We start from the raw sequence: 10,967 nt of genomic DNA on the forward strand, positions 1-10,967 counted from the left end.
GACAATATCAAGAGCAATAGTGATCATTCCTACACTTTCATGGTAAATTGGACTTCTAAGAGGTTATCCTAAGAAAACAGATGTATACAAAGATTTGTGTATAAAGATGTTTATCAAAGCACTATTTACAGAGTTGAAAACTTGGAAATAACCCAAAGCTTCACCAATAGGAATTGGTTAACTAGATTATGATACATCCTCTTAATAAAATGCTAAGAAGTCATTAAAAACATGATTAGAAATTTGAATAGTGATGGAAGATTTAAAGAAATTTCAGATTATACACTTATTTTTTAGGCATGATAATAGTATTGTGGTTATGTATTTTTAAGAGTGTTTATCTCTTAGAGATGCATAGTGAAATAATTACAAATGAAATAATATGAGGCTTCAAAATAATATGAGGGAGGAAGTGGGTAGGGGTGTAGATACAATAAGGTTGGGCATAAGTGAATAATTGTTAAGTTAGGGGCTCAATATACTATTCTACTTTTTTAAATAACAGTTTTATTTAGGTTTAATTCACATTCCATAAAATTCATCTTTTTGAAGTACACAAGTAATTTTTAGTATATTCACAGAGTTGAGCAACCATCACCACTAATTTTAGGACATTGGCAGTCGCTTCCCATTCCCCTTCTTCTCCAGCTTCAGCAACCACTAATCTATTTTCTGTCTCTAAGGATTGCCTATTCCAGACATTTCCTATAAATGGATTCATACAACATGTGGTCTTTCGTTTCTGGCTTCTTTGACTGAGTATAAGGTTCATCCATATTAGAGCAGTATCAGCACTTCTTTTTATTGCCAATAATATTCTGTTGTATGGATATCCTCCATTTTGTTTATTCATTCATCAATTGATGGACATTTGGACTGTTTCCACTTTGGGGCTTTTATGAATAATGCTATCATAAACATTTGCATACACATTTTTATGTGGCTATCTGTTTTCAGTTCTCTTGGGTATATACCTAGGAGTGGAATTGCTGGGTCACATGGTAACTCTATATTTAACATTTTGAGGAACTGCCAACTTGTTCCAAAGTGGCCCTACCATTTTATATTCCCACCAGCGATGTACAAGCATTCTAAAATTCTTTCTACTTTTAGGTAAGTTTAAAATTCACCCTGATAAAGAGTTTTAAAAATTATGCCACAGAAAAACATTAATAGCATGCAAAAAGACTGATTACGAAGTTTAAAAAAGAGATTGTAGATAATCTATAATGATATGATCTTAATTTTTTAAAAGCTATCTGTTCAACTCCACATAGAAAAAAAATCACTAAGCCATATACCAAAATGTATATATGTGGTTATCACTGAAAATCATGAATTCTTTTTGCTTATTCTCCATTTTCTGAATTTTCCGTGATGACTATGTGTTGCTTTTATAATGGGAACAAGAAAAAGCTTTCTTTTAATTAAATTTTTAACAATTTGGCGATCTTTGCTCCCATTCACAATCTGCCCCAGAGGTCATCCTGGTGGAGATTCCTAAGAAAATCAAAGATATGCATTGCTTTTATGAAGCTTCCTGTCTGGCAGTGAATATAATTCAAAATAGAAAGTTCTAAGTGTTCTAAAAGAGGTGTGAGGTCAGTTCTGAGAAGGTTTACAAGTGGGAGGAATAACTTCTATCTGAGAAAAATCAGGGACAGTTTTGCAGGAAAAGTGGAATTTAAATGTTTAGTGTTAGGGTGGTAGGTACAGAAAAGAAGAATAAAGGTAGGGCACCCCTCTAAGAAGAGAAGGAAGTTGTTCCCCGGGGCAGGAGTGAAGGAATGGTCATTAAAAATGCAGCATGTGGTTGAAGGCCCAGCTGAATTATAGCTGATCTTAACACTATGCTGAAGAGTGTTTTAAGAAGATTAATGTGGCTGCAGTGTACAAGGGAGACTAGTCATAGATGTCGAAACATAGGAACCAAATCTTGTCAGGGGACAGTAACTGCAGTGGTGGTGGGGAGCAATGGAGACAAGAGAACCCACACAATATATATTAAGGAAGGATTTTTTAAGATTGGGATAAAATAAAATGTACTTTGAGAACTTCAAGGCACCCCCTTGAGACAACTGGAGACAGCGTGGGCATGTACAAAGTGGATAGAGAATCATCTTTCTCTAGAGGGACATAAGCTTCCAACCAGAATGAAAGAAATTACAAGCGGAATTCATCCAACATTTTCTATTTAAGTCCTCCCTCTCTCACCACTAGGAACCTTATATTTATAAGTGCAGAATAACATTTCATTCAAAAAATATCACCCAGATTTTCTTGGAATTCTCAGCACACTGCTGAACTAGTTCAGGCCCTGTTCTCAGAGAGCTACTTCTCCCACAGAAATGGAAGAACCAATGTGACATAAAAGCATCTTTCAGACACAAATTATCCCAAATTCTATCAGAAACACAGGCTCAGAGACGGGTTGTGCTCAGCTGGGCATGGCAGCCGTGATTCAATCACAGTAGCTCAAAGCTGGGTGGACTTCAGAACTGCTATCAATGAAAAGAAGGAATGGCATAGAACAAAAAGGGCACAGAAGATTAATTCCAGGGCAGAGACACAGAATAAAAAAAAAGGCCAACCAGCAAGACTCAAAATTACAGGATTTCAAAGAGCCTTACAGATAAGGGGGGAAATGTGATATTTTCATGAAGGAAAAGTGTATATTTTCTTTCATCAACAAAATATTCCATGACCTCCTAAGTAGATAATTATGCAAATAACAAACCATGACTTATACTAGCTTTTGTACTAAGACTGCTTCAGTTAATAATGAATACTGAAAATGATTCTGCATTTTTCTCTGATGTTCTGATAATTACCATACACTCTATTTTATTATGACGCAATGTCATGGCAAAGAAAACACCTGTTTAATGTCTCAAAAATACAACAAATGTATCTAATTTAAAAACTGCTATTTTCATTTTAAGATACTGTTATCAATTTCTGTAACTTTACTAAATTCTCATTTAAGACCAAATTTAAGTGCTCTTGGGTAATGGATTAATAATGATTCAAGATTTCTTTAAGCTCAATGAGACCTCTGACCATAAGATTTTAAACTTTTAAATGCTGGACTAGTAGTATATCATTTCAGACATCCACTCCCTCTACCCACACCCCTCCATACACAAACTTTGAAAAGGCACAGGCATAATAAATCTGTTTTTAGTTGAATAATGGTTAATTCATAAAGAAGAGAAAAGATTGTTGGTTTTTTTTTTTTATGAAAAATTAGGTTTTAATGAATAATGCTGATACTTGATACTGGTTTAGAAATATGCTAATCACCAAAAAGCTTCTGAGCTGAGCTCACCTCCTATGTAATGAATGCTGATACTAGGGCAAAGGTCAACCCAGGCCATTAGAGAAAAATAAAAGGTCATATTGGTATATTAAAAAAAAAAAAAGATACTACTAAAAAGATAACTTCTGTTATCTTTTTTCAGGATCATTTTCAATTAGGTATAATCATTGGGATCAAATATTTGTGGAATCAAGTTTCCCATAAAATTGTATTTACTCATGGAATAGTATTTTTGTATAGCGCTTTATGGTTTTCAAAGCATTTCTATAAGTACTTTATTTGATTTTTGAAACCAGTGTATGAGGAAGGCAAACAGTAAATGACTTACCCAAAGCCACAAAACTAATAAGATATAGCGATAGAACACAGTGCTCAGTCCACTCCATTTACTCATTCGTGCATTTATTCATTTATTCAATAACTGGGACAATGTACTCAGAGATGAGCGAGACAGAGTCTCTGACTTAAAGGAGCCCACAGTTTAGTGAGCAGACAGAAAGAAAAGCCACACACCAACTTATAACACAAGTATAAAAAGTATAGTAGGAAGGATACCTGCAAGTCTTCCAGACGAGGTCAATTCTTAAATCTAGATTTCTATGGAGAAAGAAATAGCTAGGCCCAGAAGGGAGTAAAGGGGTAGGGGGAAAGACAAGCAGAGGTCATCTAATTCTGTTCAAATAGAAAAGTGAATGTGAGTCCTGGCAGAAACTTAAGAGTATGAAGTCAGCAGCAGTCAATCCTGCCCTTGAATGCCTTACTCTTTGGACCAAGCTAAGGACAGCCAAGGTGCTCAAATTCAGATATATGCTAATCTCCAAAAAGCTTTCTGGGCTGATCTCACCTCATATTTAATAAAGCATACTGGTAGCAATTTTAATTTCTTTTAATACTGTGATGTCTTAAAGAAAAAGTGACTCAAGCCCTGGGTTTGAATGAGTAGATTGTTTTTTGTAGCCTATATGTATACACATATTTCATATATCTACATGGATAGTTTATATCCATAATATATATAAGTATCCACATAGATTATACAAAACATACATAGAGCTCTATAAACCTCACAGGCAGAGACATCTGAATAATGTGTCTATCTGGATGACCCCTGGGACATGTTCAGATGGAGATGGGTTATAGAGAGAGGTTACCACACAGGACAACTATCTGTCCTAGACAATTTATTCATTTGTTACAGAGGAGGAATTGAAGGGGGTTGAACAAGATAAATTCCAAAGGTACCTTAAAGCTCCATGGTTTTGTGTATTATGAGCTTACCTGCATGAAGCAGTTTCTCTGTTCTTGAGAAATAAAATTTCATGACCCCGGTGAAATTATTCCTGTCTGCCATTTTTTGTGCTCAGACAGAAAATGTATTATTGATTTCTGATTCACCACAGACAATGTGACTTAGAGAAAACAGCATTAAATTAGGAGTCAGAAAGCCTAGATTCTCTCCCCAAACTACCCAAGAGCGGGTACGGGGGTGATGTGTGACCTTGGACAACAGACTTCATATCTTTGGGCTTCACTTTCCCATGTATTAAAAGAAAGGAGTGGCTAAATGTTCTATAATTCTCTTCCAGCTCTAAATCTATGAAATCATCCCCTCCCCCCAAGATTTAGTTTATCTCTGGAACTCTAAATTCAGGAATAATAAAGTTGGATTCAGATCATCTCTTTCCTAATCAAAGATCCTGTCTTACCTTACTTTTTAAAACCATCCCAATCTTGCATAATTTAAATGATCACTGTTGTCACTGGTTGCTCATGTTTAAATTATGCATTGTTGCTATTTGGGGAAAATTTAGACCAGGTCCAGTCTGGGATCACTGGCCAAGAATAATAAGCCCCCAAAGTGAGAAGGATAAAGGCCTCTCCAGACAAGATCTGCTTTTAATGCACTGAGCGCGGCATTTACTAAAAGAACATTGATTGTGTACATTAAAGAGCCACAAAACAGCAAGGGACTGGTAAGGCTGCAACAAATTCTCCTAGAAGCCACTGACCTTGGCTGCGATTCAGGGGTCAGGCATTCCCAGAAGGTTCTCAGCAGGCAGGCTGAGGGTTTAGGAACAAATGAGACCTCTCGTCTAGATGAGCCCCTTCTGACTGGGGGAGACAGAGAGAGATGATCTGCCCTCTAGTTTGTAGAGATTACCTACATGGTCTTTGGACCCACGTCCGGCCTACACACTTCCACCACGAGACTGATCGCAGACCCCAGCTTTCCAACTGCCTCCACATCTGTATTCAAGTCCTCCAGTCAGCAGTTACCCAGTCTCCTGGGCTAGCTGTAGCCCTCCCTCTTTCCACACCTCCCGCAGGCAGAAATACAGAAACAGAGCACTAAGTCCAAGTCACAAAGAGCAATTTCAGTGAATCCTGCAAAGATATCTTTTCAACATACAGATCTTAGAAGCACAAGTCTCCCATGTGTGAATCGCACTCCAGGCCAGCTGGTGAGCTCTCATGGTTGCTCACAGCCTACAGGCTCTGTGCTGAGTATCTCAGAAAACCATCCCCAGGAAAAACCACAAGGGACACCTCTGACCAAGCCCAACTTAAAATCACATCAGAGCACTTTCCATTAGAGGAGTGATGCCAAGATTCCAGCTAAGGGAAATCACACGCCTTGCCCATTGTTCAGACGCCTACCCCAGCCTTTGCCGCTTTCCCCTACCCTTAAGTCTGGACCATTTATCCACCTGATTAACCGCTGGCAGCAACCCCCAGTGCAGAAAGTAGGGCAAATGAACACATACACACACACAGTCTGTAAAGCAAGAAGCCACAGACTTGGCTGAAGCACCCACCCTGTTACTAACTAACCCCCACCCTCAGCTGCCCAGGGGGCAGCGGGTTCTGATGTGGTATTTCCAGCCAGGGATATAGACAGCTTACTGTAATAATGCATGAATGAGTCTTTGCTGCCCAACTATCAAAAAAGCCAGTTACAAATGGCATCTCTGTTCCTTCTCAACCCCTTGACTGCCTTGCAGAAATCTCACCTTTTGGATGCAACAATTAAGAAGCAGGGGAGGAGGAGTTAAAAAGAGGGGGTTAGATAGAGAGGATTAATGAGACTTGAAAAAATAGTAACACTTTGACCATAAGGGTAGCTCTTTTTAAAATAACGGTGGAGGAGACAATGTCAAGAAAAGTACTAAAAATTCAGGTATATAACCTCAACAGTTAGCATCCATCTAATAACGTATTCCTCAGGAGAGCATGTGAACTTCCAAGCTTCACCCACCCTGTGTGTCTCTGTGTTGAGAGCCACCATGGATTCCGTCTCACAACCCCTCCATGCCTCATGTATATGCAGGTTTTGGGGTTTTTGTTTGTTTTTTTTTTTTTTTTTGGTTCTGGAGAGGAAGAAGTCAGCTTTAAATTGGCGTCCAATCCTCAGACCCCTGCTGCTGTCGCCACCTCCACCCCTCACCCCCTTCCCGGCAGGCAGCATCTAATTAAAATGGCAAGAAAGCTCTGCCTCCTTCTCCGAAGGAGTGTGTTGGGATTGGGGCTTGGGGGTGGGGAGTCGTCGAGGCTGCACTGGGATTCCTGATCACAAAACAACAGCAAAATGGATTCTATATCAGTGATGTCTTAGTCAATACAATGAAACGGCGTCTGAGGCAATTCACGTGAAGGTAAACGCAAACCAGTGGGTCTGGGTGTTGGGAGGTGCTCTACAAAAGACCGTCCACGGACCCAGGGAAAACACCCCCCCGCACCCCCCCACACACACACACTCCCGGGAGTTCCGGTCTGATTAGGGAACAGCAGAGAACATATCCCATCCCTTTCACCTGCTTAAGTTCAGCCATAAAACCGAAATGTCACAGAAAGCACAGGCAGAGCTGAGTTAAAACCACAAATAAAGGCAAGTGGCAGACTGGTCTTTTGGAGAGCGCTGAGAGGTAGTCGGGTCGCAGAAAGGCAGAAAAGGGGGAAGGGTAGACCCTTGCCATCTATAAGGCCAGCATAGCAATTGTTGCCCCTGTGAAGAAGCAGGTTCGGCTCCGTGGAGACCGCCAGGCTCACAATGTATGTCATCTTGCAGGTGGCTGGAAAACGTGTGGGGCCAGGTACCTTTATTCATACTGTTATTCTTTTTACAGAAAGAGAGTCTCAGGTCTCGCATCCTGGCACGAGATGACTGCCCAGGGCTTGTGTGTGTACACACACACACCTACACACACACACGCGCCGCGCGCGCGCGCGCACACACACACACACGCACACACAAGCTTTTCATTTTAATGCGCTTACACAGGTCTAAGATGAAACTGGCATAAGCTCCACGCGCTCTCGGGGGATTCTCGGCCACAACCAAAGGAGAACACGTACCTCACAGCCTCTGCCCGGGGGACTCAGCCGAGAGCGCCTCAGCAGCCCCCCAAAACCAAACAGGAACCCAGATTCCCTACGTGTCGCATTCTCCCGCCTCTGCCCACCAGCCCCAGTCCACGCACCAAGCCCATTCACCCTGACCCAAACCATGGGAAAGAAATTAGAAAACATGTTCTACTCACCCTCAGAGCCGAGAGATCGATTTCATCCAGGCTGCGAGCAGGGGAGTCGCTCGCCATGTCTACTTCTATGCCGGAGAAATGGACCAAAACCACTCCGAAGCTTCTCCCTTGCAAATTCCACCTTGGTCTATTTCACTCGCGTCCTCATGCGGGTGTCGCGCCAGAGGCTCCCGGGCCCAGCCTCCCCCGCCCACCCTGGCTCCACGGAGCCGGATCCCGATCCTCCTCGCCTGGGTCCGCCGGGTCCCGGAGCCCAACCTGCGCGGATCCCCAAGCCGGGAGTCGCGGTGCGTGTGGGCTGCGCGCCCTGATCAGCTAAGGGCGCTGGGGCTGCGTGGGTGTATTTAAATGGGACATGCTGCTTTGCTTGTGCGTGGATGGCGGCTGCATTGGCTGTTATGAGACACATCAACTCCTCCACTCAGCTGGGGGGTGGGGTGGAGAACCAAACAGAACTGTCTATCACCGCTTCCTGGGAGGAGTAAGGGGGGTGGGGGGAAAGGCAAAGGAGGCGTGGTCTCCGACTGGGGAGAGGCCGAGCTTCCTGACCGGTTCCCTCTGCACTAGCGTGGATGGGGGAGGGGCGGGCACCCTTTCTGCCCATGCTTTTGCGGGCTATTCAGGCTAGCTCTGAAGAGCAGTTTCTGAACCCTGCTGTGCTTATCGTGCGGGCAAAGGGGCTATTTGTGTATCCAATTCGTGCACTGCAACAATATGGCCTTTCAATCGCATCTCAGAGTTTCTCGGTAGGATTCAAATGCTCTAGCGTGAAAAAATATCCGGGGAAAAAAAGCGACGCCTTCCCTCCCGCATTAATTATTTGTGGGGCTGGAGTAACGTGGACTGGAGCAACCGGTGCATATAAGGACTTGTGTGCAGGGAACGGATCCGCCTCCAGCCACGGAACGAATGGGGGAGAAGCGCACTTGCACAGTGCGCCCAGCGCAGCGCCTCGGCAATGTGTCCCCGCCGCTGGGTCGTGTCTGGGATCCGGGTCGGCTGGTCACTTGCCGCTTCGGAGCTAGGTAGGTTTGCCAGAAGCGGGAAAGCTGGGAATCCTTCTTGGCATCGCCACACCCAGGACCTGCCAGTGCCGCAATTCTCCACGGAAACGACCGAATTGAAACCAGAAGCTTGTTCTCTGAGTGCAATAACTTGAATGCTTTGGGTAACGCCAAAGGCAACACTGGGTAAGGCAGTACACACCGCCTCAGGACCCTACATTTCCCTTTCTGGCAGCGTTTCCGCGGCTGATGAAGAAAGTTTGGCTGGCGGATAGGATGTAACATAGGAGGTGGACGACCAGAGAGTGATTCCACTCTGCACGCTTTCTCATTTAAAGACTGAATGTTTACAGTGGTAAATGTAACATTCTCTAATCGAGTGTGAAGTCACTTCCAAGCCCAGTCTCCGCATAGCTCTTCCTCTCCAGCCTTGTCCACGCGAAATACATAGGAAGAAACGCTAAAATCGAACTTTTTGCCAAATATAGCAGTAGCTTTGAAAGCATTAGCTGTACCTCTGTTAAGATGAGAATTTACATCTGGCCAAATGTACTGAAGGTTTTTTAATCGCGTAGAGTGAGTATTAGTTTCAGAATAAGGCTTTTGAATGAATGAATGAAAGCCAATGCAGTTCATTATGATTGCAGACGTTAGAAGACTTAAAAAAAAAAAAAAAAACAGCATACGGTGTGCGATGTGCTGTTTTTGTTAATATTATTGTATTTTTATATGCACTGTGGATCATGGAACTTGAAAATTGTTCCAGCCTCTCAATGGCCACAGGAGTTGTTTAGGAGCCTTTGCCATTAAAATGTCAAACGTTTAAATGTGTTATATTTAAAAACGCTTGATTCGATCTCTTTATTTTTTAATAAAATCATCCAGCTCGAGGTAGTAAGTAACGTTCAGTAAGCCACCAAGTAATGTCTAAATGACATTTAAAAAACTATCATTTCCTATCATCATCCTTATTTTCGTTTCTATATGCCTTTTTTACCCTTCATCTAGATGACAAGTTAATGTATTGTCTCAATGTTGAAAAAAATAATTTAAGATCAGGTATTGAGATCTATAAACAGAACTATTTCTAAAACTCTAAACATATTTAAAATGGGATAAACATTTTTTTTTCATAGAGAACCTTCATTTTATACCCCAGATTTTATTTGAAACATAATAAATGGATCATTTCTTTCAGCGTTAGTATGCTGTTTCAGGCCATGAGGATGTCTGAATACTAGTGCTAAATTCTACCCTTGGATTTAGAATTAGATAAGAAAACTATATATTCAGTACAGTGATGGGCACTAAATGAGGGAGGGCTTCCTAGAAGCCAGGAGGATGATGAGAGTCAGGTGGAAGCAGGGGTGCTGGCTGCAGGAAAGACCATAAAAGGAGAAGTTACAACAGCCAAGACACTTCCAGCTGGTAAGATAAGGAGGAAACTCCAAGCAATTTGTGCTAGTGGTAAAGTAATAGTGGTAATTGGACTGGGGAGGAAAGCAGAGGTCACATCAGATAGAGCTTTGCATGCCCCCTTAAGACACTTGAATTTTATCCTTCAAGTCAAATGTGTATCCTATTTCAGCTATTTCAGTACAAACTCCTAATTTTTTGCCATGTCTGTGTACCTCCTGTACTGTCATTATTTATTTAATATTTTTTCTTTAAATCAGCCCTCTTTTTTCTTAAATTTAATTGGAAAGAAAACATAAATCACTAATGTAAATGGAAAGCTAGAAACATTTGCTAAAAAAAATAAAGAAACCATTAAAATAAATACAATGGAAAATAAAACAATATTGTTAAATTTTTGATAGCTATCATGGCCTGCCTCAGGATTCAGTCCTGAAGCCTACTCTTAGTTTGTTAAAAGAGAGATTAATAAATGCCAGAAGGCATTCAATACTTAATTTAAAAAGTCACATTTTCTTCTGGGTGTAATCTGAAGGAATGAAGAAATTAATATCACCTATGTACAGTTCGAAAGCCTGAAGAACAATACAATATTCTGTTTATATCTGTCTAAATATGTAGTTAACTATAAAAAGCATGGACACAGGCAGGAAGGGTACAGATCAATTTCAGGATAGTGAGAAAGGAAGA

General features: G+C 41.5%; 1 protein-coding gene across 3 annotated transcripts in view; it reads right to left on the bottom strand.

Moving 5' to 3' along the window:
- Positions 1-8,302, bottom strand: part of TNIK (TRAF2 and NCK interacting kinase) — a 348,429-nt gene extending 340,127 nt beyond the window's left edge. For 2 of the 3 annotated variants that reach the window (XM_039865029.1, XM_039865028.1), the window contains exon 1: positions 7,858-8,301. In XM_039865029.1, the coding sequence (XP_039720963.1) occupies positions 7,858-7,914 (57 nt within the window). In that variant the 5' untranslated portion in view covers positions 7,915-8,301. Of the gene's footprint in view, positions 1-7,857 lie in introns of all 3 variants that reach the window. The other variant, XM_039865032.1, reaches the window with a different exon arrangement.
- Between the last annotated feature and the right edge of the window lie 2,665 nt (positions 8,303-10,967).

Source organism: Pteropus medius, unplaced genomic scaffold (genome assembly GCF_902729225.1).
Source record: "Pteropus medius unplaced genomic scaffold, Ma_sr-lr_union100, whole genome shotgun sequence".
In the NCBI taxonomy this organism is placed as follows: Eukaryota; Metazoa; Chordata; class Mammalia; order Chiroptera; family Pteropodidae; genus Pteropus; species Pteropus medius.